The sequence below is a fragment of the Lemur catta genome, chromosome 17, assembly GCF_020740605.2.
Source record: "Lemur catta isolate mLemCat1 chromosome 17, mLemCat1.pri, whole genome shotgun sequence".
NCBI lineage: Eukaryota > Metazoa > Chordata > Mammalia > Primates > Lemuridae > Lemur > Lemur catta.
The window spans coordinates 35,314,618-35,341,561 of NC_059144.1; the positions used below are offsets into that span (position 1 = coordinate 35,314,618).

Consider the following 26,944-nt stretch of genomic DNA (forward strand, 5'->3'; position numbering starts at 1 on the left):
GGTAACTTAAGTCTAGTTTCATCTCCCCAACTTATTCTGGATCACATGTAGAAAAGCAAAAACATATCAAAATATCCTCTTTCCATTACAGATCACTTATAGAAATAAATTTAAGGCAAACCAAGCAGAATCCCAGGGCTTTATGGAGGAAACAAACATTTACTAGCTCATTGCACTCACTTAGAATTTCTGTATTTCTGTGTAACTGTATGTATTACAAGTTAAAAGCTAACATAATTAAAAAATTCTCAAGCTTCAGTCGGTCTCATTTGTTTCTTCACATTCTGGTCCCATTCTCTCTGTAAATCCTTACCCTCTGCTACTCTCAACAGGCTTTAGTTCTACAACGATAGTCTCCTCAGTAAAAAGACCAAAATGAATTCAGGTTTAGCTCACAAAGTTTCTTGTGTAAATCTGATCACCCTCCAAAGGTAAAGTCAAGACTCCCGGTAAAGTCTCACTCTGATTAATAAATATCACTTTCTATAATTTCTTATTCTAGGAGTGACTAAGGCTCAAATGAGCTGATCTACCCAACACATATTGGGATATACATATATGTGTGTATATAAATTAGCATTGCACCCTTGTACACAGTCCCTAATAGTTTAGCATCTTCGGATTTTAACTTTGCAAAGAGCCAAAAGTCACTGATTATTAAGAGCAAAAATGGACTGACTAATCAGAGCAGTATTCCTTTATTTGAAAAACAAGGCCTGACTATAAAGCTGTACTTTTCCTAAATCTGAAAACAACTTTTTATACACTAACCAGGAAAAAAATCAAAGGTTTCACTAACGCATTTATTTATACACTTAAGACGTACTTAACCATTTAACGCTCGCAACAGCCACACAAGGCAGGTATACCTCATTCAGTTAGCAGAGGTAACGCATGTGCACTGTAAATGTTTAGAACGAAAGCACTCGATAGAAGTCAGGGATTTATCCAGAGGAGAGAAGGCCACACGACTTCACCTCCGACACACGTTCTCATCCCCGTAACCCACCCTGTCCCACCCTCTAAGGTGGTGAATACCAGACGGGCCCCGGAACGAAGGTCCTCTTCCCCCGATCCACTTCTACTCGATCCGCCCCTACTCACCGTCCGGAAACCCTCTCCGAGGGATCCCTCCTTACGCGAGGAGGCCTACGCCCACAATCCTCCGCGAGGCGCTCCGCCGTAATGGCAAGCGAATTGGACCAAACTACTTGCGCTTTTCCCTCTGCGAAGATCTCCGCTTTAGCTGCCGAAACCGCGCAGGCGCACGACAAAAACGCGCCGGCTATTGGCACCGCCCGTGGAAATGCTGCGGCCCGCCGGGCTCTGGCGTCTGCTGTGGCGACCTTGGGCCCCGGGGGTCCCCGCGGAGAACCTTGGCCGTAGGAAGGTCGCCTCTGGTGTCTCCATCCCCGGCGGCACCTCGCCCAGAGCCCTGAATATCTTCGACCGGGATTTGAAGAGGAAACAGAAGAACTGGGCGGCCCGGCAGCCCGAGCCGGCGAAGTTTGACTACCTGAGGGAGGAGGTGAGACCGCGGGGACAGCGGGGAGGAGCAGCGCCGAGGCCTCGTCTTCGGGCCCGGGAGCGCCCGCCGGGCTCCGAGCGACGCCGCGTCGCTGTCTGACCTTGACCGGAGCCGCTGTCGTCACGGCCGGGCTGGGCTCAGAGATTTGTAACGTGCTGTCCATGCATGCCTGCGTTCACAAACGCAGCAAATACTGCTGGCGTTACAGCTCTGACCGGGGCAAAATGAGACTGCTAGCCTCATGGGCTTTCATTCTGGAGGGAAGGGGGGCGAGACAGACAGGAGACCAACAACGTAATTTCAGGTAAAGCAATAACATGAGAGAAATAACGTGGAGCGGTATCGTGACTGCCGCTGCGATGGGGAGGCCGCTCCGGCGGACAGTAAGGCATTAGCCGAGCTAAGATCTGGGGCGAAAAGCCTCGTCGGCAAAGAGAAGGACCAGCAAAGCCCCTGAGGCCGAAAGGACCTCGTGGAGGTCTCCAGTGACGCTCGACAGAGGGGGACAGGAGGTTAGCAGGGCCCAGGTCATTAGGGCCTTTCAGGGTAGGACTTTGGATTTTCTTCTCCATCTGCGCTGCCCATCCGGTCTGGTAGCTGCTGGCCGCATGGGGCTGTTGAGCACTTGAAATCCGACTAGTCCCACTGAGATGTGTTGTAAGTGTAAAAATACACATTGGATGTCAGTGACTTGGAATGTAAGAGGGAAGTAAAATATCTCAGTAATATAAAAAATTGATTGCTGGAGTGATGTTTTTGATATATTGGGTTAAAGAAAATATATTAAAATTAATTTCTCTTATTTCTGTTTATCTTTTTCTTATATGGCTACTAGAAGATTTTAAATTACACATGTGGGGCTCATTATTTTTGGACAGCACTGCTCTAGAAGAATGTGAGGCTCTTGTTTTTAGCAATAGAGTGATATGATCTGATTTATGTTTGAGGAAAATGAAATCAAGATCTCTGATTTGTCTATGCCTCTCTGACAGACCTCTTCCTCTCAGCCCAGGTAGACTAGGGACTGAGGGTTTCTGCTTTCAAGACGCACAGCACCGAGCTCAGGCCTCAGTACATGTTTTTTTCAGGAGTGGAGCAAAATTGGAGCCAAATATAACAAGCTCTTTCAAGCCAACGTAACAAACATATATTGAGCTCCTACTTTGAGCAGAGCTCTGTGCAAGCACTGGCCTGATCAGATGATTGACTGTGTTCTCAGGAAGCCATAGATGAGACAACTGCTCAGAGGCTGGTAATGTCTGTTATAGAAAGTAAACTATCAATAAATTTTCTGTATCCTATTTGTAAGCCATGGTGTACATGCTACACTGCTGGTTTCCTCATGAAGGGTTCGTGATGTCATGTACTTAGATGTGCATTCCTAGCCTCGGTTCCCCAAGAAAAGCACCTGGCTTACGACTTGACTGAGGCCTTGCCAATGTTCAGGACTAGAATAAATGAAATAAAGTGTGTGAGTTCTTTTTATAGTAAATAAAATTATTCATATTAGGAATGATGTACAAAGTGAACTCCTCTGGGGAAAGACATTTGTGCCTCCCTTACCCTCTTTCCCCCCAAAAGTAAGTATGTCTGTGTTTGCAACTTTCAAGTCCTGATAGCAATTCTGGGTTGTTCATGAGGGAATGCTTAGAATGCAGGGAGTATCAGACTCCCATGTCTTTATTCCTGCTAGTTGAAGCTGGCCTAGCAAAAAGTGGTCGTATCTACTTTATGACTTCTTTCTACTTTATGACTTGGAATTAAGGCAGGGGGAGGTATACTTTATTCAGTTTTGGCTATTTCTAACTTGGAAATGTTGCTCCAAAAAGTTATTTACTCATTTAGAAGTTCCACAAAATTTTTTAGTCATCAAATAATAGGTTTTATTAAGTGACCACTTATATATCGATCTGTAATAAACCTCAGCTAATTTTTTCACTTTCATATACCTCATGCTCATGTCTGTGGACAATAATGTACCTGCTGTATTCCTGTTGCTTTTCATCCTTGTTATATTATATCGTATGGAATGTAAAGGCCAAAGAGATTTGTGTGTATATATTTTTTAAGAATGTTTAGTCTTGATTTCATTAAATTGACTTCTGAAGTAATTTGCCTCATTTGTTTCCTGGGTATATTTTAATTTATGTTCCTATTCAGGATTTGAAAAGAAAGTTGCTGTGGTGAAATAGAAAAAGAGGTAAAGGGAAGTACTTATGTTGAAATATAAGCAACCTATGGATTGTTGAATATTCTGTTAACCTAATCTTAACTTGTATACCCTCTTATAATCCTTCAGGTTGGAAGTCGGATTGCGGACCGTGTATATGACATAACCAGGTAAGTGGTAATTACCATAATATAATACAACCAACTTTTGAGTGGAAACTCAAAAGGTTAAATGCTGAGAGCTTGATATCTATAATGTCAGAACCTGGAGGAATTTATTACCAGGATTGGTGATTTGAATTACTCTGTAGGTCTCTCCTTTTTTCTTGTCTGGGAGAGCAACTCACTCTCTCTCTCTCTCTCTCTCTCTCTCTCTCTCTCTCTCTCTCTCTCTTTTTTTTGCTTTAAAAAATAGTAATGGATGTGGAAGCACAAACTCATAGCTATCTCCATGCCTGAATGACTGACTTACTGTATTTGGCCAAAAGCCAGTAATGGAAAGATTGCTCCAAAAATGGAGATAAAGAATTGCCTACATGTGAATTTTTATGTGAATTTTTTTAAGATTTACTAAACGTAGGTTTAAAAATTTAAAATTAACAAACTGTTTTACAATTAAGGTGAAGGAGAGAAATCTACCTAGCTTTGTTCCCCAATCAGGTTATGTGAGACTTTGGCATTGTTAATGATAATAAGGGTTCTGTGATAATTATTAATATAATTACAGGCCAACTTGAGAAAGGAACACTGTCATCAAGAATTATTGAAACCTTGATGGATTCATTGCTCTATATATTAGGCATAATCAAAGCTTAATAAATGTGAGAACCACAGTCAAATAATGGTTTTGCAATAGAATTACCCTGTGATATTAGCAAATTACTCTTTATGTGCGCTTTTGTTTAAAAGATATCCATTAAATTAGACCAAGATGTGATTAATTTATTACATTTGTCTATAAAAAAGGGAATTTTGTAAAATCACAAACTCTTTTAATTGTATTTTAGATGTATCTTTGCTACTTAAAAGAGTCTGGGGATGAATGAATTTTGAAGTTGCAGATAGGCACCCACATTTCATTTGTTTCATTAATTCCATTATTTTAAAGATCTGAAAAATAGCTACTGTAATTATTCACGTGGATTATAGGTCGTTTATGATTTAATAAATGAAATACTGAATTTTGCAAATCAGTTTGGATTTTACCATCTTTTTATTATATGTCATAGTACTGAGCAAAACACAGTCAAGTCTATGGAGAGATCTATGATTATAGCTGAAAGCATATCTTAACATTAACTCTTTGGAATTAAATTACTAAAATAGTAGTCTAAATATCCTTGCATTAACATTCGAAAGTGTAGTTTATATTGTCAACACTGATCATTTGTTGATTTTTAAAAATGAATCCCACACATTATCAAGTGTCTTATTTGTGGGATCTAAGGCTCACTTACTACTGGTATTATGATCAGTGATAATAATAACTAGTAACTAACTTGTTGAACATTTACACTGTGCTAAATACTTTACATGTACTATTTCATGTAATTCTCTCACTGACCCTGAGGCAGGCATTTCCATTTTACAGATGGGGAAACTGAGATCCACCAAGATTAAGTCACTTGTCTATTATCACAGGGTCAGCAAATTGCAAGCCCAGAATTTTAACTTCCGTCTTTCTTATTCTAAAGTCTGTATACTCAACTATGTCGTATTGCTGTGTTCATCATCAAGATATAGGGCATTAGATAATAAATGGTTATCTGTCACCAAGGGTTTCTCCATCTATGTACTGGTATTCTATAATTTTGACATAGAATTTTAACAGAAATTGAAAAGAGACTCTTTGTTCCAATTTTTCAGGAAAAATGTTATTAGTACATAAAATTTTAAGTTTTCTTGTCTTAAATTTTTCTTAAAGCTGTGACCTACAGTTAGATGTCTATACTGATTTAGAATGACTTGATATATTTAGAGAAGTCAGCATAGCATAGAGGATAATAGTTCTGGTTCGGGATTCAAACTGACTAAATTCAAGTTTTGACTGCTGCTTATTAGTTGAAGTACTTGGGTTGACTGACTTAGCTTCGGACACTTAGTACAGTACTTTGAACCTGGTAAGTTTTCAGTAAAATGAGCTATGATTTAGTTTTTGTTGTTTTTTTTTTAAGTTTAACTTATTAGCACTTCATGGTGTTTCACACTGATTTCTAAGCATTCTGCTGCTTCAACAAATTCGAGAAATAAAAATAATTATTAAGTTCCTAATAAGTATGTCAATTATTTTCATGTTAATTTACATAAACTTTTTTTCAGTTTTATCTGGGTATATTACTAAATTAAAATACCCGTATTTAATCTGTTCTTTGCATATGCATCATGGAGCTACCTTATGAAAGCTAGTTCATTATGAGGTCCCGTGAATGGCTAGATCAGACAGACTTGCTCTATGTGGTGTGCTCTCTGGTAGACACAGCTTGTAAGGTGAGGCAGAAAAGGCAGATAATGTGACTGCTTAAAGTTTTTACTAAAGTGTTTTTACTTAAGAAAGATTAGTTCTTAATTTATGGACTGTATTATTCTAGACAGAGCATAATTTCTGTCTGTTTTTCTAGAGATTTCTCCCTTGCCTTGGATCTTGGTTGTGGAAGAGGTTACATAGCACAACATTTGAATAAGGTATATTTATTTGATTACTTTATTAACTCTGAAAAATAAAATTGGCTAATTTTAAAGAAAGACTTACCTAATTTAATTTGTATCATATTTAGATTTTAATTTTATCAGAATTGCTAATATTTTTTAAGTGGTAGAACCAATGGTGGTTTTCTCCCTTCTTAAGTATTTTTTTCTTAAAGTGATTTTTCATCTGAATCCATTTTATACAGTTTTTCTACTGATACATAATTTCTTTAAATCTATATGAGATATATTTTTCTTTGTTCCCACTTTGTTCAGATATTTTTGATAATTCACAATAAAAATCAGATTGAAATTCAGACAGAAAATGTGATTAAGCTAATTTTTTTTAGCTAGAAAAATATTAATTTCATCAGTTGGTTAGAAATCTTTGTGTGATTACATGGAAGTAGCCTTTATTAATGCTCATACCATTTTATTTTACACTTTCTGATTCAGACCCTAAAGACATTCATTTGTTCTTTTAGCTCCTATGTATAGAACACTGTGCTGGACATGGATTTTAAAGTGGGATTTCTATATAAAATCTGCTTAGATAAAAACATACATTTGGGCCAGGGTAGGGAAGGGGGTGAGGCTCTCAGAACCCTACTATTGATAAAACAGTAAATGCTACAGAAATGATAGAGTCATTTAGGTGCAACATGAGTTAAGGGAAAGGAAGAATCAGTAGGGGTTCATGTGCCAAAGCTTTCTCAGAGGGTCCAGAATCTGACCTGGGATTTTAAAGACTTTAGGTTGGTGGTTCATAGCAGTGAAAGTCAGGGCATGGCACGAGGAAAGGCACAGAGATAGAATGCTGTAAGGTGTGATATAGTGATGTAGCAGGAAGATTAATTTGGGGATAGTGTATAAGAATGATTGAAGAAGAGAGAGGATAGAGAAATAGACCAATTAGGAGGCTTGTGTTAAAGGTGGTGCAGGCATGAGAAATAAAGGCCTGCTACTTATGTGGAGACAGCAAATATAGATGATGGGATGTATGAGAGAGACCTAGTAGAATCAACAAAACTTTATGACTGATTGGATATGGTGGGCAGGGCATGTCCATTCTTTTTGTTGGGCAGGCCAAAAAACATATTTATTTATTCCTCTTGAGTCCCTCCTATATCGAATCCATCAGCAAATCTTACTTGGATTTCAAAATATATCCATAACTCTGCCACTTCTTACCACCTTCACCATTACCATATTGTCCAAGCTACTGTCACTTCTTGCCTAGATTATTGCAGTATTGGCCCCAACAGTCAGTTTTCAGGACGAAGTAATTCTTTTAAAACACAAATCAATTTGTCAGCTCTCTGCTCAGAATTGTTGGCTTCTCATCTAACTTACTGACAATGGTCTTAATCCATAAGGCCCTCAGTGATCTGGTTCGTCATCATGTCTCTGACTTTATCTCCTTCCTCTCACACCCTACTTTTCAGCAACCCTGGCCTCCTTACTGTGTCTCAGATAGGCCAGGACATTGCATTGCACTTGCTCTCTGAGCTCTTCCCCAAGGTATCTGTGTGGCTTGCTTCCTCACCTCTCTCAGGTCTTTGCTCAAATGACCACTCATCAAAGATCCCCTCCCTGACTACTTTAGAAAATAGTGCCACTACTCTTTGCTGGCTAGTTGCTTCATTTGTTTCCCTAAGGCTTATTAGCCCTCAATGTATGTTTATTTGACATCTATCTTCTCTTACTGGACTTGCTCACTTTTGTTCACTACTAAATCCTAGTACCTAGAAAATATAGTGAAGATTTATTAAATAACTGTTGCATGTATAACTTAATATATGTTATTAAAGGTGTTTATGTACCATTCTGGTGTTATGCAGAAAAATACCCTTGTAAAAGTGAAAATGAATCTATGTTAACACTTTCTTCTTTAGAAATTTCAACAATTATTGTATTTGTTACTGGGCTTATTTATTTGTTTCTTTTTGTGTCATCTGATCAGCTTTAATTATTCCATTTCAGGAAACTGTTGGAAAATTTTTCCAAACCGACATTGCAGAAAATGCTTTGGTAGGTAACTTTTTAACACTGTTGGTTTTTGATCTACTGATATGATTTTTACTTCTTTATTTCTTTATTTTTATTTCCTTCAAAATGAGAATAGCAGCCAGGTATGATGGCTCATGCCTATAATCCTAGCATTCTGGGATGCTGAGGCAGGAGGATCCCTTGAGGCCAGGAGTTCCAGACCAGCCTGTGTAACATAGTGAAACTCTGTCTCTATAAAAAAATAAAAAATTAAATTAAATTAAAAATTTAAAAACTGAAAATAGCTTTATTTTTTATTACAAATATGACACATGAAGAAGAATTATACAATATAGGAAATACAAAGGAGAAAGGAAAAATCACCCCTAGTCCCACCACTGAGGCAGCAACCAGTGGTGACATTTGGTCTCCACCTTTGCAGACATCTGTCTCCCCCTACACAATTTTATATGAACAGTATTATGCTAACATTCCATATTTCTTAGAGAACATCATTCTTTTATGTCAATGAATACTGTTTATGTGTGTACAATCTTTTTAGATGGTTACATGGTATTCTAATACATGAATATTCCATGGTTTATTTAGCCAACTTTCTATTGAAGAGCAGTTGTATTTCTAGTTTCTCAATAACGAACATCACAATGAACATACTTATGCAAAACAACTTTGTATGTTTGATTGATTTTTATCCCTGGGTATCAATTCCTGGCGGTGGAATCTATGGATTCATTGATGTTCATTTTAAGTTTTTTGATACACATCTTCAGACTGCCTTTAGAAAGATTGAACAAGGACATAGGAAAGTACTTTTTTCTCCTTGTCGTTGGCAACACTGGACCAGTCATTTTGTCTTTGTCAATCTGATGGGCAGAAAGTAGAATTTCATTGTTATTTTTACTTACATTTCTTTGCTTACTAGTACAGCGGAACAACTGTTGACACCTTTTAGCTGTTGGTATTTGGCTATTGGTATTTCTTAACTTGTGAATTTTTTAATAATTTTGTGATGTGCCTGTATTTTATACTTTATCTACTTACAGCCTTTGTGTATTCTTATTGTAGGTGATTTGTAAGAGCTTGTTTTTTAGGAATATTAATATTTCATCATATATGTTGTAAATAATTTCTCCAGTTGTTTACATTATTTATTGCTTTTCAAATGTTGTTTATTAGTTTATCATCAAATATATCAATCTTTTCCTTTACATTTTCTGGCTTTTCAGTCAGGTCTATTTAGGCTTTTTTGTCTAAGAATAGAAAAATGTTCACCGATATTTTCATCTAATTCTTCAGTTATTCCACTGAAACCTTCAGCCTTGTGAGATTTGTTTGGGTGTGAGATGGGTATCCTGTTTATGTTTTTCCAACTAGCTAGTCCGTTTTTCTGGCTGATCTTACGAGTCATTTAAGAAATGTTTTTTCAGTGCCTTCTTTGTGCCACCTCTTGGGGGAGGAGTAGAAACTGCCAAGTAAATGTAACATTAACTCCAATTCGACAATGACTGTGTTGGTAATTGAGATTCTGTATAAATGTGGTTTTGATCTTTTATTTTTTACCATTAGAAAAATTCCTTAGAAACAGAAATTCCCACTGTCAGTGTTTTAGCTGATGAAGAGTTCCTTCCCTTCCGAGAAAATACATTTGACCTGGTTGTTAGCAGTTTAAGGTTGGTAATCCATTTCTACTTTTAAAAAATACATATATTATAAATAGATAATTTATGCCATAAAGTTTTACTATTACATGATAAAGAAAATAGATAATGGAATAAATTCTTAATAACTTTTTTTAAAATCACACACCAGTCATCTTGGTTTATGAACTATAAGATTTCTATGGTGAAGAATTATTCTGTGCTCCCTGGTGTAGATAATATGATTTAGTACCTCATTTTTTCCCCCCAACTTTCCACAACTTGTTAAAATTCATCTGTGAGAGAAGAGTTTTCATCCCTCATGCAACTTGGTATTTTGGAATTGCTATTGATGGGGCAAGAGTTTAAAAGAGTATACTTGCTCCAGTATTCAAATGCTAGAGTACCCTTATCATAACTCATTCTAGCAAATATGAGAAAGCTAGTATTTCCTTCAACTTTCATTCTTGTTCTGCACAGAAATATAATCCTCAAGGTTACTTTTTTCCCTTTGTGTTTTTTACCATGTTCTTCTACATTTATTACACAAATATGTATTGTAAATATTTATTGAATAGGTTATAATATACAAGGCACTGAGCTAGATGCTTTGGGGGAATATAAGAATGAATTCAGACAGGGATCCTGTCCTCAAAGAACTCAGAGTCTAACAGAAAAAACATATTCTCTGTGGTATCTTATTTTTCCTATCTTCTTACAGTCAAATAGATTTTCTTTCAGAGATTGAACATGGACACTCTCCATGTCCAATCCAGTCCTTTTCACAGCTGCTTTTAGGGCAAACAATCATCATGGTTTTCGTAAGACTTTGCCACTTTGAGTACTAAAAATCCAATGTCCTGGGAAACCCCTCCATCCCAAGCAAACTGGGAGAACTGGTCACCCTTGATGTTTTCTTCAGTGAGTTTTGAACTTCTTTCCTGCTTTTTTAGATGTGCTGAACAAATTTAGAAAGTACTTACATTCTGTCATGAAATGAAAAACGTTCAGGGCCTTGGTCTAAGGGAAAGAGCCCTGGGTAGGGAGTAAGGACTGAAGTTTCAACATTAGCTTATCTGCTTGATATTTGCAGGTAACTAATTCCATTGCTTTCAGTTTTCCTATAAGTATAAGAGAACTTACCTCCTTAGTTTTTAAGGTGTCTAGTAATTGTTGGAAAGCATTAGGAAAGGTAAATGTGAGCTTATGGTTTGAAATGGGTACTCAGTTCTGTCCTGGAACTCAGCATAAGAGGGTGCCAACTCTACCAGGAAGTGTGATTGTACTCTGCAGAGACTGAGGATATGATTTTTGCTGTCACTCATAACTGTACTTTGGGAGAGAGTAAATAGAGTCAAAAGAAAATTAAAGAGGTTTATTAAGTACATAGAGCTCTGGTTTTGGGGGTTTTTTTGTCACCTTAGAAATATGGAGTATACTACACACCTGTTAGAATGGCCAAAATCCAGAGCACTGACAACCCCAAATGGTGGCAAGGATGTGGAGCAAGGAGAACTCTCTTTCGTTGCTGGTGAGAGTGCAAAATGGTACAGGCACTTTGGAAGACAGTTTGGCAGTTTCCTACAAAACCAAACATGCTTTTACCATGCTATCCAGCAATCATGCACCAGAAGGAGATGGAAACGTGTTCACACAAAAACCTGCACATGAATGTTTGTAGCAGCTTTATTCATAATTGCCAAAGCTTGGAAGCAACCAGGATGTCCTTCAGTAGGTGAATGGATAAACTATGGTGTTTCTGAACAATGGAATATTATTCAGTGCTAAAAGGAAATACGCTGTCAAGGCATGAAAAGATATGGAGGAAACTTAAATGTATACCAAATGAAAGAAACTAATATGAAAAGGCTACACATTGCATGATTTCAACTGTGTGACATTCTGGAAAAGGCAAAACTCTGGAGACAGTAAAGATCAGTGATTGCTGGGGTTGGGGGACGTACAGAGGATTTTTAGGGCAGTGAAGCTATTCTGTATGATACTACTATAATGATGGGTACATGGTATACATTTGTCCAAACCCATAGAATATACAGCACCAAGAGTGAACCACTATGTAATCTGTGGATTTTGGGTGATAATGATGTGTCAGTGTGGGTTCATCAGTTATACAAATGTCCACTCTGGTGAGGGATGTTGGTAATGGGAGAGGCTGTGCATGTGTGGGGATAGGGGTATGTGGGAAATCTCTGTACCTTCCTTTCAATTTTGCTGTGAGCCTAAAACTGCTCTAAAAAATAATAATAATACAGTTTTTTAAATGGTAAAAAGTAAGATGTTATTTATCAGAAAATTCACAGAATTAAGCTTTTGGTGAATAACACTATTTGCCTTGGGAAAATTTTGGGTCTGTGGATGAATTTTATTTTTTTGTAGGAAAGTATGACTAAGAATACTTTATTTCTCTAGCTTAATTGTTTGATTTAATTGAACATGTTATCAGGTGCTTATTTTTACTACTTTCTACAAATAAGGTGTCAGAATGGCACTGTTTAGATAAAATGCCTGAATAGAAATGACTTTTACATTTATTCAGTGATGAAGAATAATCACTGATAATAAAAAATAATAAAATACAGATAATTATATCAGATATTTTTGTTTAAGCAAAGTAATGTATTGACATGGGGAATTTTCTAGTGTGACAGAAAGGTTTTCCCCTTACAAATATTTATCATTTTAAAACTTTCATGAAAGCACTCAGTGAATTTTGATATGTGATTTCAAACTTCAAAATTAACACCTTTTTTGTGACTCATCATTATTGATAATAATACTAATTATACTAATTAAGCTAAAATAAATATGTTTTCATATTTTAGTTTGCACTGGGTAAATGACCTTCCTAGAGCACTTGAACAGGTAAGAAAACATATTAATTTGACTATCCTGTGGGCTTTTTTTTATTATTGGGAACTTAAAGATGTTTCTGTTTTTACAAACTATTTTCTTATGGGTATGACAATTGGAGAATGGAATCAAATTAAGTATTTATTATTTTCTGTGGGCCAGGTGTACCTGGTGCCATTTGGCATATTAAGAAGTACATTAAGTATATTCACTGACTCTTCTCAAGAATTTAAGATATCTTATTAAAGAGGTAAATTTTAAACATATTGAAAGCTTAGTAACTGTGCAAAATAATATTGATATCATAAGACATTTTCTGTGTAGATTTCTTCTTTCCTGTAATTGCCTATAAACTTTTTGTGGGTAGAAACCTGCTTATTTATATTTGTATCTTCTCTATGCCATATACTCAGAGGATGCTAGGTAAATTTTTGCTGATTGACATTTATCAGTGAACACATGAGCGGTAGATAAAAAGCATGTGTTCAAAGAAGAGAAAGACATCACTATGGCTTGGAGTGACCTAGAAAAGCTTCAAGAGGGAAGAAGTACTTGAACAGAGCCTTAGAGAGTAAGTAAGATTTGGATTAGGAAGGCAGAATCACAAGATAAGTGGGCAGGTAGAAGAGCCTCATTAGCTTGAAGGAGCAAAGAGAAAACCTGTTGGGAGGATTAGTATAGTGCTAGAAGATGAGGTATACTGTATTGGAAACAGATTTAGGAGGATTTGAGTGCTAGGTTAAGAAATTTGGAGTTAGTGAATATATAGTTCTATGTTTATAACTACATTATGCAGCAATGACTTTCTGACAGTTGCCTTAGATGTTATTTACTAAATTATCTGAGTATTAATTTGGCAAAATAAGAATATAGTCATAAAATGTTAATTTAGACACTATGTATTTATTCTTTTTAACATTTATATGTATACATTTTTGAATAGTTTTGTTGTCTTGTATTTATTACAGATTCATTATGTTTTAAAACCAGATGGAGTATTTATTGGTGCAATGTTTGGAGGCGACACACTCTATGAACTTCGGTGTTCCTTACAGTTAGCAGAAACAGAAAGGGAAGGAGGATTTTCTCCACACATTTCTCCTTTCACTGCCATCAATGACTTAGGACATCTGCTTGGGAGAGCTGGCTTTAATACTCTGACTGTGGTAACTATCAAGAGAATCAAGTAACCCATTAATAACACAGTTCAGAAACAACTTCTTTTCATTGTAAAGATAGAAAACTGTACATATTCATGGTTTTGTGGAAAGATTTTGGCACTTTCTGTCTTTTTTCTTTTTTAAGGGAAAAGCTATTATTTAACATGTTTAGTTTATATAAATGCATCTTAATTGACACAAGGTAGGAATGTAGAAATTTTTAGTATTGGTTACCTGAAAAAGTAGCTCAAAAAAATATACCATAGTTAACAAGGAGACAGTTTTCTAAACATACTACTCCATTCAAATCCTCCAATCCAGAGTTAGGTGTAATATGGGAGTTAGAATGTTTCAGATGATAGAATAAAAGGGGATACACAGGGGCATTTATAGTGTTACTACCACCACCAGCCCTCATTTGAAACAATGCCATATGAAGCAGAAATGAGAGAATGCGCATTCTCAAGGCCTAGGGTTAGATCAAGGTTAGAGAAGGTAGAACCAGGTGATCTACTCCATTAGGGCTTGAAAGAAGACCCATAGGCAGTCAGTGCAGAAGAACCATGAAGTCAGCATGGTACAGTGATGGGATAAGGCATTGGTGTCCAATGGGAGTAACTTGTGTCCTTACCCTACCCGTTTACTAGCTAGAGCAATTTGGGTAATTTACTTCACCTTTTTGAGCATTTATTTCTTTTGGAAATGAACATGTGTTACTTACCTCAGGTGAGTAGTAAATAAGATAAAGGGTTTGAAGTGCCTGTACCATGGTAGATGCTCAGGGTCTCTTTAAAAATACTGTAGCTTGTTAATGTAGAAAAGTATATAGATGAAATGGTCATGATCTCACTAGTCAGAGATAGTCTTATTAAAACGCTTACACATACCATGATCCATGCATGTGTTTAAAAAAAAAAGAGAAAGAAAGGATAAAGTGGAGTAAAATGTATATAGAGAAAGAATGAGATACAGAGCAAAATGTAAAGTGAAAAGTCTCCTCCTCCTGACTTCTGACATCCCGTTCCCCTCCCCAGAGATTTGTTAACTATCCTATATGTACATCCTTCCCAAACAAATTTTTTTCTCATAGACCAGAATACAGTTAAATTATTTAAACCCACACATGCAATAATATATACACTCTTGCTTTTTTCTATATGCCCTCCGTTGTTTTTTTTTTTTCAGTCAATAACGTATCTTGGAGATTTTCTACTGTAGACATACATCTACCTGATTCTTTTTTAACAGCTATATAGTATTTTCTTGAATAGATAATCTTTATTTAAGCAGTCCTCTATTAATGACATTTAGATTTATTTAGGGCTAGTTTCCAATACAAATTTCTACATTTAGTGTTTAACACAATACAATTTTATCACATCACAACCACATGCCAGTTGGACAACGCATCTCCATCTTGTAGCTCTGCTGTCTGGCCATGTGTCGTTTAAGGACATCACAGCCAAAGACGTCATGGAAAAGGCTCACTAGCTCTTTACTACCTTGCCCTTCTTTTTTCGGCCAGAAGAAATGTCTGAGATACGTCTGGATATTTGGAGAGCACCAGTGGTCTCTGCCACTGTACCAAAAATAACTCCTGCATCAAGGTTCAGAAAGCAGGGGCGGTCATTGCCCAGTAGTTCATTTGAGAAATAAACTCTGCATGGGCCAGTAGTGTGCTCATTTCCTAAACAAGCCAGTGCAGTATTGGCTGCATTACCAGAAGCAGAATGAAAATATCTTAGGAGATGGCCATATTTGGCTTGATTCTGGGTGCCACATTTTAAGAAAGATTGATATTAACTGTGTCCAGGGAAGTGTAGCCAGAACATGTAAGGATCTATAAATTTTGTCTAGAAGACTAGCTCCCCCCTCCAAAAAACTATGGTGTCCTGGAAGAGTTTTCAAAGAGTTGGAGAAGAGGTTAATGGCTTGTAGAGTACAGCATAGACTTATGCTGTGTTGTTTGCAAGGAGAGAACTAGAACCAGTTGATGGAGTTTTAGGAAGATCTCTCTCACAATGGAGAATATTTAATCAGCAATTTGAGATCTTCGTAAATCAAGCATAAACCAGATGACATCTGTGAAGAATATTGTAAGGAAGATTTCCTGTTTACCATGAGAGATTTGTTCTAGATAATCTTTTATGATACCTTTTCAAATCTGGTTTTTTTATGATGAATGTCAAGTGAATATTCCTTTTTCTTTTTAAATAGGACACCGATGAAATTCAAGTTAACTATCCTGGAATGTTTGAGTTGATGGAAGACTTACAAGGTAAGGCATTTTAAAGAATTTTTAGACTCCATTTGAGAGACATATTTTGAGAGCCAACTTTATGGCAGACAGTGGGGCTAAGCACAAAGAATCCATTGGTGAGGAGAAAACAGACTGTCTTCGTGGAGCTCATCATATAAAATGGAGGAGGCAGACACACCAGGCAGGTGTTACAAAGATAAGTGTTAAATCAGAACTGTGGTCAGTGCTACGAAGTAGAGGTATATAGTGCAATGACTGCTTATGAAAGGATGGCGGGACTTTCGTAAAGAGTGCACCTGAGGATGGTAGAACATATAGGTGACTTTCTCCAGCCACAGTTGGCAGCTGAGGTCCAGGCACAAGAAAACGGAGAGTTGGGTTAGTTTAGGAGTGGGCTTTTGTCAGGGGGCTAGGTCCTGCTCTGACAGACTTAAAGAAGTCTTGTCTGAGGAAGTGGCAATTGAGCTGTGCTCTAAAAAAATAAAGATGAGTTAATTATGTGGAAAGGGCAGGGAAGTGAGTCCCAGGCAAGGAGAACAGTATATGCAAAAGCCTATGGCAAGAACTGAAAGAAGGGCATTTTGGCTGGAGTACTGGGAGTAAGAAAGAAAGTTAAGTGATGACGTTGGTGGGTCAATGAGGGTCAGAGATCACACAGCAGGCCCTTACTGGCCTTGTTACAATTGTTTGTCCTTATCTTAAAATGGCCCTTGAGGATGTATGGACTAAGGCAAATGGAGATGAAGAGAAATGAATGCATTCCAGAGATATTTAGGAGGTAAATTTGACAGTTGTTACTGGTGAATTAGATGTCAGCAGATGAAGGAGAGAGACATTGCAAGCATTACTGCTGAGTTTCTAGCTCACATAACCAGATATATGATGTCCTTTATTGATAGAGGAAACAGTAGAAGACGACCAAGTTTGGACAGGGACAGTTCTTGAGGTCACATTTGGATACATTGGGTTTGAAGTGCTTTTGGAATATCTAAGAGGAGATGTGAAGTAGACATTTGGGTATAGGGAGATGTAGCTCAGAGGAGGCTACTGGCCTGGTTAAAAAGCTGTGAGTCATTTGTGAATAGGTGGTGTTTGAAACAGTTACCTATGGCAAGAGCATGGAGTGAGCAAAGAAAGTAGTTTGGTACTGAGCCTTTAGGAACCTACTGTATACTTACTGGTTAGAAGAAGGATGAGCCTGCAAGGAGACTGAGAATGAATAGCCAGCCAGGTGTTCAGAAGAAACATTAGAGAAGTGTAGAATTGCCTGAACCAAGGGAATGGTGTTTGAAAACAAAGGGAGCACCCAGAAGCATCAAAAGCAAAATACAAACTGAGCAGAAAGTCCATTAGATTTAGGAACAGAAAATTATTGGTGACCTTGGTAGAGTTCTTTTGTTGGAGTGAGGGAAGGAGAATACTGGGAGTAAGTTAAAGAGTAAGTAGCAGGTGAGACAGCAAATGTATGCTGTTCTCTCTAGAAGTTTGGCTGTGAAGAAGAGGTGAGAGATGGAGAGGTTACAGGTCTCAGAAGAGAGGAGGAGAATAAGAGATGGGATGAGGTTCCGTATTTTGTTTTGTCTTAAGACTTGAATTTATGTAACTGCTGACTGGGAGAATCCAAGTGCTTCCATAGAAGGGTGACTCTAGAAGAAAGAGAAGCAATAATTGATGATTCAGGTACCTGAGAAGGTAGAGGCCAGCAGAGGGGTTGACCTTGGACAAGAGGAGAAGCAGATTTATAGAAGGAAGGGAGGAGAGCAGTGCCAATGGACCCCAGATGTTTATGTTTGGTAGCAGGAAGTTCCCATCCCATGGGTCTGTTTTCTTTGTCAAACAGGAAGCAATTTCATATGCTGAGAATGATACGGTCAGAGGTTTGAGAATTGAGTGGAGATGATTTGAAGTAGTCATTTTAGAGAATGGGAAAGTGAATTGACCAGGGAAAAGTTAAAGAATTTGAATGGTGCATTTGAGTTGGTAAGACACATCAACAGTAGTTCACAGCTCAAAGCGAGGCACAAAAAAGCAGATAGTTGGGTTAGTTTGATTGGAGTTTGCTAGTTGAAAGTGACAAAAAGACAAAGGCAAAGAATAGTTCTAAGAGTGTAATTGGAAGAATCTATGCTGGAATAAGAGGGAAGTGGGGAAAAAAACAGTGAGCTGATGAAGTGGGAGAAAGTAGAGCAGCCAAGCACAGGCGATCCCAAGATGGTCAGAGAATAGTCATGGTTGAAGTACCTGAACATACTGGAAGGACAGGAGGATATGAGCAGAAAATGGGATGTTTGATGATTTTGGAAGTAAGGCAGTTACAAGTGATAACTTGGTCTGGAACTTGTCACAGAGGCAGAGATGGAGTGATGGAGAAGTTCATTAGAAGTGAAATTAAAAAATCTTAACTTGATGGTTACTAACATCAAAGTCACCCAGGGTGGTGGCAGAACTGGGGATGTAGGGTAAACCCGGCCAGGTGCCAAAGCCTTCAGTGAAGGAGAGGAGTGACTAGCCTGATGTCTGACAGCAAGCAGGAGTGGGGGAAGGTAACAGCCAAGTGGTCTGGGCCTCAGGGTGAGGGTGCTAGATAGGCTGGGAAGTAACGGCCTGTAGGAGGCTTTGAGGAGTACCAAGGACACAGATCCAGCTCCGAATGCAAAAGCGTCTGTTACTTGAAAGGGATACTGGAGAGGTGATTCTCAAAAGAGAGCTTCAGCTTGCCTCCTTTGTGAGAATTTGTGAGTTTCGTTTGTTTTTTTACACAGATGCCATAGTTTTGATGAGTGGGGGAAGCTGGAGGGGTTAAACGTATGTTCTGTGAAGCTAGGGGAGCCTTAATCTGGCTCGTGAAAAATTGTTAGATGATTTAAAATAAGAGGATTATAAAAGTTAGTGTCTGGTCTTTATTTACAGATTTATGAGGTTTTTCGCGAGCATTGCTGCACTTACTTTCCTGTATTACATGTGAGAAAGATTAGGCCCAAAGAGAACTACTTGCCTGTTTGTGGCAGAATTAGGTGCCCGACTCCTGCCTTGTTGACTCCTGCTCTGGTGCTCTCTTAATTGACCCTATTGCTTCTTGGAGTTGCCCATTTGTAACAAAGTTCGTCTTGCCCATTGTCCAGTGTCCTCTGAGAATGTATGAAACTTCTGTCAGCTTTACAGGGGAAAGATGTGTAGCTGAAATGTGTCGTTGTAGTCACTTTCCATTCATTATGATGTAATAGATTAGCAGCCTGTCGCATGCGTGCCCAAGATGACAGAGGATCAATAATACGACTCCCTTCCCAAGCACTGCCCCCAGCACCTGTATCAAAGGCCTGAGAGATAGTGGTGGGCTGATGAGTTCTCATTCAGGCTCTCATGATTACCTTTACGTTTGAGAAGCTTTGCCAGTGCTTTTCATTTTCACTTTAAAGTCATTTACAGAAATGCATTTTTGTCTTCAATATCTCTTATCATTAGGAGAATTAAGAGGAATTATTTAAAGATAACATGTCAAAGTAATATTTTAACAAAGTAGATATAAATATTAACTGGTTGATTTTTATATTCATCCACTATTTATTGAGCATCTACCAAGTGCCAACCACTGAGCCAGTGGTGTAAATACATAGTTCTGGTCTCAGGGAGCTTCTGTTCTAGTAGAGAGGAAGAGACACACAAAGATAGATATTTGCATTCAACTGCAGAATGAGATCATTGTTTTTTTAAAGTACATGGAGAAACACAAGAGAAAAAGTCCTTAAATCTGCTTAGGGAGTCAGAGATGCTTTTGCAGAAGAGACAGCACCTAAGCTAAAATGAGTTTGCCAGGAGAATGAAGGGGTGGGTTCAGGTTTATGGGGGTGGGCATTACATTCCACACTGAGGAAATGGCCAATGTAAAATCGTGGAGGTGTAAGTGGGATACGTACATCCTTCACTCTCCTGATGAGGGAAATTTACAGTAATTCAGTATTGCTTGAGTATGTAGAATGGGGAGATTATGGGAAATGACAGAATCAGAGGCCTCTGGGTTTTTTCAGGTGAGCTCTGTAGTGTCGTGGAAGAATTTTGCACAGAGGGGAGACAATCAGATCGATTGGTATGTTAGAAATCTCACCTTCCAGCATTGTTTATGAGGCATAGTTTATGAGGAAGGTAAGACTAGAGCTACCATGGCTAATTTGTCTTGTTATATAGAAGGGAACTGAGGCACAGAGCAAAGTTAAGTAACTTGTCCAAGATGATGTAGTTAATAAGTGGTAGAGCCAGTATTTAAATTTAGTCAAGCAGCCTGATTTGTGTCCTGAAATCTCCACCACTCTACCACGGGAAAAGTCAGAGGCGGGTGGGTTGGGAAGAAGGGTGATCATGGGATGAGCGGAGGAGGGAGAAGAACTTGGGAGACTTCCAGGTGTGCTGCTTTGCCAACTGGAAGACTGTTACTTTCAAATTCGTTTTTGGTATTTTACATTTGTAGTATACTTTTTCTTGATGGTTGTGGTGTGTCTCATTTAAAAAGCTGCTATTATTAATTCACAGGAAAAAAGTCCAGAATGTTGACCTAGTTTTACAAAACAAGTTGCATATCAGCTGACGAATGCATGAGAAATTTTCAAGGCTTTCACAGTGGTTTTAAGGTAAGTTCAGTTATTTTTTTTAGACAATACTCAGTATTGTTCCTAGTAAACTGTAATATTAATAAATTAGGAGTTTTTTTAATAAGTGGTTGAACTTAACCTTAAAAACACTGTGAGAGTCTTAAACAGTTACCTGCTGGCCAGATATTTTTGTTATCCCAAAGCCCAGAGCCGGTCAGAAGTCCTGAAGTCCCAGATTTTCTAGGTGGTCTTCAGTAAAGGTCTCCCGTAATGTATTAGGAAGTGTCATCATTCCGTTTTGAAGATGATAAAATTGGAGTTTAACAGAAGTTGAATGACTTTGCCCCAGGTCACGTAAGAGTTAAAACTGGGATTATGATCTCAGAGTCCAGACTGTTTCCCCCACGTCACACTGCTTCCTCAGGAGAAGGGAAGTTCTGTTTGGGGGGGCGGGGGCACTTCTCTGTGAGGGAAAGGTGGACTGTTGCCCAGTTACCTCCTGTGCATACGGTAGTGCTCTTACATTTCTGTATGGCTGACCTAGGTCAGCCCTTCCGAGAGTGTTATGCCTACTAATCTTAATTAATATATCCTAATATTGTTTGTTTAGCAGGCATTTTAGAATTTCTAGTACATCATATATTTATATTAAAAAATTAAATTTGTTTTCCACTGGTGTAGTCTGTGTCTAATGCATAAGTAAGCCATAGCAGCAGGCAGTTGAGCACAAATAAGAGCACCACACCTGTTATCAGCAACAAACTCTTCTAGTGTGAGTCCCAGTTTACCTCTGATCACTTGATGTGGTTGATACTTGCTATGTAGGAGAATGTTTTTAAATTAGGTTATGTAGTGGGTCTAAAACATTAGCACTAGAAACTTTACAGACCATCTTGTCTGGCTACTTTGGAGAGCCAGGGTGTTTGGTTTGACGTTGTCCAGCTGCTTCCTGACAGAAGAGTATGATCCACCTTTTTCTTGATGATTCATCTACTAGTTTGAGTCTATTCCTCATGAATTGGGGCTGTCATACTCACAGGATAGGGGACATTGATTTTAGTGTCACAGAGTCATTATTTTAGGGAATAATAGGAACCTTTGGGATTGAAGAGAAAAAATAGATTTTGTTATTGCTGCTAATTGGTTGTTTTTAATAAAGCCTTTGAAAATTTGGTAGATTATTATATTTAAACTGTTGAAGAGTACTGATATTGGAGAGTTGATATTTGTTTTTTAATTTGTGGAAGTAGAAAAACAAAACTAAGAAACTGACACTTGATCATGTAGTACACTTTAATACAGAGAATACATATAAAGAATTTTTATTTTTGAAATTCTTTTAATTTAACAGACTGGAATGTGCCTTTTCAATGTAATTTTAAGTATTTGCATAAAGAAACATCAAATATACATTAATTTTTATTGAACAGTAGAATAATATTTATCCTAACTTTTAACCATCAACTCGAAGGAAACAAGTCTAAAAATGAATTTTAAAACATTAAAAGAAGTGCCTCTGAAAATAATACACATAATTCTTTCCTAATCTGGGAGTAGTAAAACATTGTAAAATCTGAGAACACATAGTAGCTTTGGTACTGTCTAATGAGTCTCCAAGCCCTCTTCCAAGTTTCACAGTCACACTTAAATTTATGGCTTAGGAGGAGTGAGGCATTGTGACACTGGCCTGTCCTTCAAAGAACAGCTAAAGGGGCATAAAATGTGGCATCCTTAGAAAGGCACTTGCCAACTACTGACAACTCACCTGGGGGAGCCAGTCACCTTGATTTTGACCAGCTGGCTTACTTTAGACCATTGCTGGCAAGTAAAGCATTGTGGGCCTTGCATTCTGAAATTCGACTTCACCTGTCTTAGTATCCATGAAGCTTCAAGTTATTTTGCTTCAGAATTACTAAGAAGCCTAGCTATAATCTGAAAGTGAAGCAAGATTTCGGTTAGTTTACATGCCTATTAGAGAATGGGAACAGGTGAACTATTGGATGGGATGGGGTTAAATCTGTGATACTGAGCTGCTGAGGGTCGTTTGCTGTATTATCTCAAACTGCCTGTAGTGTTGTATTTTTAGGTATGGGTGAGAGTAACTGCTCTTGGAACAGAAAAGCCCTGCTGCACCGAGACACAATGCTGGCGGCTGCGGCAGTGTACAGAGGTAAGGGAGCTGTGACCCCTCCTTTCCACCAGAGCCTCACTGAGGAATCTGTGCTGTGTCATGTTGATTCCCTTAACATTCTCCTTAACGAGAGTCCTTTCCCATTAAGGCTCCATCAGACTTCATGTCTTTTCCTCTCAAAACACAGATCCTGTAGCTCTTTTTCCAGACAGCATTTCTTATGTCCTTCCTATTCAGCCTCTTGTTATTAAGAATTTTTCATGTAAAGGGTTGTCAGATTCCTGCAAGTATCCTCATACCTATTTCTCTTTGGAGGACATGAATTTTATTGAGCAGATTTTTTTTCCTACTTGCATTTTTTTCAGACTTTAACTATTATCGTTGGTCTTTATAGAAATGTACAGAAATGAAGATGGTTCAGTTCCTGCCACATACCAGATTTATTACATGATAGGATGGAAATATCATGATTCACAGGTAACATTATTAAGACAGATCATTTTTCTTAGTAGGTTCATGTTTCTGTGGAGTTTTTTTAATTATTGTTTATTAACTTAGGGTGAGGGTTTTTTTTAATTTTTAAATTTTTTTTAGAGATAGGCTGGAGTGGGTTGGTGTAATCAGAACTCACTGCAACTTTGAATGCCTGGGCTCAAGCAATCCTCCCACCTCAGCCTCCCAAGTAGCTCGGACTACAGGAGCAGCATCATGCCCAGACAATTTTTTTTTATTTTTTGTAGAGACAGGCTCTCGCTATGTGGCTCAGGCTGGTCTTGAACTATTAACCTCAAGCAATCTTCCCACCCTGACCTCTTAAAGTGCTAGGTTTACAGGCGTGAGCCACTGCACCTACCCAGTTTTTTTTTTAAAATATAAGACAACATTAAGGGGTTTAATCAGGGCTGTATCTATCTATTTCTAACATCTTTAATCTTTATCATTATTTTCAGGCAAGACCAGCTGAAAGAGGTTCTGCAACTGTGTCATTTGGAGAGCTAGGAAAAATAAACAATCTTATGTCACAGGGGAAAAAATCACAATAAATATTTTATTCAATGTTAATGTCCAGAATTTTCATCAGAAAATGGATAGCTTTCACATCTAAAATTATTGAATTTTGAGGCAAGAAACACTCTATAAGCTACTTACTCTAATAGACTTTGCAAATAATTGGAATAACCTAATACCACATCTATATTTAGTAATCATTTCAGTTTCACATTGTTTCTGTTTTCATAAGGATGCTGTTAGCTAGTGATTTGGGTGCTTGTTTACAGATTCAGCCTAAACGCAAAGAAAATATTTCCCTGAAAAATTCACAAATATGCTCACATATAAACATCTAACTTGATGAGAAAACATTATTCATGTTGATATTTTGTACCTTTTTCTCTTTCTAGTCCTTTGTTATTTCTGTGAGAAGACCATAGCTATGGAGATGAAGGGAAGAACAAGTTGGTAGGTTCTGTATAGTTCTGGCTCATTTAGAGTGAAAACATAGACTTTATATAATTACTACTATAAGTCACAAAAGTCAAATTTTATTTATCAAATGTACTTAAGCCAGAATTTTATTTGTCATGGTGTCATCTTTGCCTCAAAGAGGAACAGATGATTCGGTACTTTCTCTCCAGAGCTATTGTGTAGTTTTGGACTTTAGAAGACCATATATCTTTTTTTTTTTTTTTTTTTTTGAGACAGAGTCTCACTCTGTTGCCCGGTCTAGAGTGAGTGCCATGGCGTCAGCCTAGCTCACAGCAACCTCAAACTCCTGGGCTTAAGCGATCCTCCTGCCTCAGCCTCCCAAGTAGCTGGGACTACAGGCATGTGCCACCATGCTCGGCTAATTTTTTCTATATATATTTTTGGTTGTCCGTATAATTTCTATTTTTAGTAGAGACAGGAGTCTCACTCTTGCTCAGGTTGGTCTCAAACTCCTGACCTTGAGCGATCCACCTGCCTCGGCCTCCCAGAGTGCTAGGATTACAGGCGTGAGCCACCGCGCCCGGCCTAGAAGACCATATATCTTTATTGAATTCCTCCTCACCTCTTTTTTTAAATCACGTGAATTCCGATCTTATTTATTTTTTACCTCCATAGTCTGAGTGGAACCACCATGGTTTTTATGCCCCACCTTATACCTTAGGGAAGAAGAAAACATTTTAAAGAATTATAGAGGCAAAATCACATATAAAAGTTTCTGCACAGTGATCAAATGTGCAGTTAATTTTAGGCTTTCCTTTGTCATTTCAGGCCTTACGCACTATTATCCTAATCCAAATTCACTGTCCTATTGTCATCTGGTAAGGTTCAAAATTATTTGGAAATAATCAAGCTCAGACAGAATAGGTGTGAAGAATATAGATGGTGATAAGAAGGAAGTGGGGAGGAGGCTAAGAAGCAAACAGGAGTGAATGCCCAGACTGATTTTTCCAGTCTGTAGTGAGCTGTTTGCTGTCCTTTCCATGTAACCTGAGCATGGCTCCAGCCTCCTCTCCAGTAATTAATGATAGTCTTTGCTTCTCTCTCCTCTTAGCCTTTTTCTCCTCTACCTTCTTTCCCTCTCTCTACTCTGTGAGCACCAAGTTCCTCATGGGTACAGGCTTTGACTTACCCTGTACATAGCATCGTCCTTTACACATAGTAATAGATACTCAGTTACATTGTGAGTTGAAAAAAATCATGTAAAAAACATGCCCTTTAAAAGACTAAGTTAAAAGTTAAAAACCACAGGAGAAAATTACTATTCTTGCTCTCTTCTGTTGGGAAAATCTTTGCTATTTGAAATTAGGGTAGTCTTGGTAGCTTTTTTGTTTTGTTTTTAACACAGTGAAAGAAAGAATCTGTGAAACAGAATTTAGGGAATATTTTTTAGCTTAATTTTCAGAATTTGAAAAGACAGAACAAACGACGACAAAAATCCCTGTGCATTAAAGTGCAAACTGATGATGAACAGATAAATTCCGGGGTGTCTATGTTCCCAAAAAGACATGTGTTTATGTGCATTAATATTTATTTTTGAAGAGTGCACATGAAAGTGTAAGTGGCTATTGCTGAGGAAGGGGCCCAAGGAACTTGGTGAGTCTGTGTCATTTTGTTTGTCTGGGATGCAGAAACTAGGAGGGAAACTTTGCATTTTTTTTTTTAACGTTCTGTGAATGTTGTAAATTTTTCTACCAAAGATACTGCTTTTGTTTATTTAATGCCTACAGGGTATACGTGGGTGGTAGGGGTGGGGCTGGGGAGGAATCTACCCTGGGTTATCTCAAAAATAAGCTCTATTAGTTTATAAAAATAAAGAAAAATTAACACAACAAATTGAGGACTCTTTTGTTTAATCTGAGTGACAGTAGTGAAATTATTTTAGTGTGAATGACAGGAGTAAAATTTTTTTTTAGTTAATATCTGCTTGAAGTATGCTATCAAGCTTTAATTGTTCAGAACCCTCAGGAAATTTATATTTATGAATAGCGAAATTTTCCACATGATTAAGAGCTCATTGCTTTAAGCAACAAAACTTAAAAAAAAAGTCTTATCAAAAACTTTTTCAAAATATGTTACATTCTTAAATGGTGTATGGGAAATAACCATTTCTTGATAACCCCACAGGTATTATGATAAACTCAAGTTGTATTGTATCACTTGTTCCCAGACTGACTGGCCCCAAGAATGGTGTGGTTGGCTTTGTGTCTCTTTTCCAGCAATTTTCTTATTTGTTGTCAGTTGTCAGTCTTGACAGCTTGACCAAAATGAACTTTCCTGAGTCAGTTCTTGTTTCTTCTGATATGCTATAAGATTAGAATTCAGATTGGAAGATTTCTAGGACTAGTGTATAAAGTAGGAAGGAAGATCTAGGTATTGGGAGAAAGACTTTCCTTTGAAGTCAAATACGTGAGCTTTATTGGTTCCT

General features: G+C 37.7%; 2 protein-coding genes across 9 annotated transcripts in view; one reads left to right on the top strand and one right to left on the bottom strand.

Moving 5' to 3' along the window:
• Window positions 1-1,592, bottom strand: part of ESF1 (ESF1 nucleolar pre-rRNA processing protein homolog) — a 44,897-nt gene extending 43,305 nt beyond the window's left edge. Inside the window, exon 1 of one of the 3 annotated variants that reach the window (XM_045529441.1) lies at window positions 1,105-1,592. The gene's annotated coding sequence lies outside the window, so the exon portion shown is untranslated. Of the gene's footprint in view, window positions 1-1,009 lie in introns of all 3 variants that reach the window. The other 2 variants (XM_045529442.1, XM_045529443.1) reach the window with 2 other exon arrangements.
• Window positions 1,261-24,096, top strand: NDUFAF5 (NADH:ubiquinone oxidoreductase complex assembly factor 5). Of its 6 annotated transcripts, XM_045529445.1 has the most exons (11): window positions 1,262-1,528; window positions 3,828-3,868; window positions 6,316-6,379; window positions 8,366-8,413; window positions 9,959-10,062; window positions 12,873-12,912; window positions 13,869-14,066; window positions 16,278-16,338; window positions 22,990-23,073; window positions 23,429-23,511; window positions 23,985-24,096. In XM_045529445.1, the coding sequence occupies exons 1-11, from the start codon at window positions 1,307-1,309 to the stop codon at window positions 24,075-24,077; spliced, it is 1,038 nt and encodes a 345-aa protein (XP_045385401.1). In that variant the 5' UTR covers window positions 1,262-1,306; the 3' UTR covers window positions 24,078-24,096. The 6 variants fall into 6 exon arrangements, 5 of the variants coding, with proteins under 5 accessions (XP_045385401.1, XP_045385402.1, XP_045385404.1 ...); XR_006729639.1 differs by lacking the exons at window positions 23,429-23,511; window positions 23,985-24,096 and adding an exon at window positions 20,845-20,942 and having other exon boundaries at window positions 1,261-1,528; window positions 22,990-23,074; XM_045529446.1 differs by lacking the exons at window positions 6,316-6,379; window positions 9,959-10,062.
• The last annotated feature ends 2,848 nt before the right edge of the window (window positions 24,097-26,944 follow it).

Excerpts from the sequence above, each read along its gene's own strand:
- NDUFAF5 (XM_045529445.1), top strand. The coding sequence starts at position 1,307 with ATGCTGCGGCCCGCCGGGCTCTGGCGTCTGCTGTGGCGACCTTGGGCC. Across the intron at positions 3,869-6,315 it reads CGTGTATATGACATAACCAG|AGATTTCTCCCTTGCCTTGG; the intron begins GTAAGTGGTAAT and ends CTGTTTTTCTAG. Across the intron at positions 23,074-23,428 it reads GGCTGCGGCAGTGTACAGAG|AAATGTACAGAAATGAAGAT; the intron begins GTAAGGGAGCTG and ends TGGTCTTTATAG.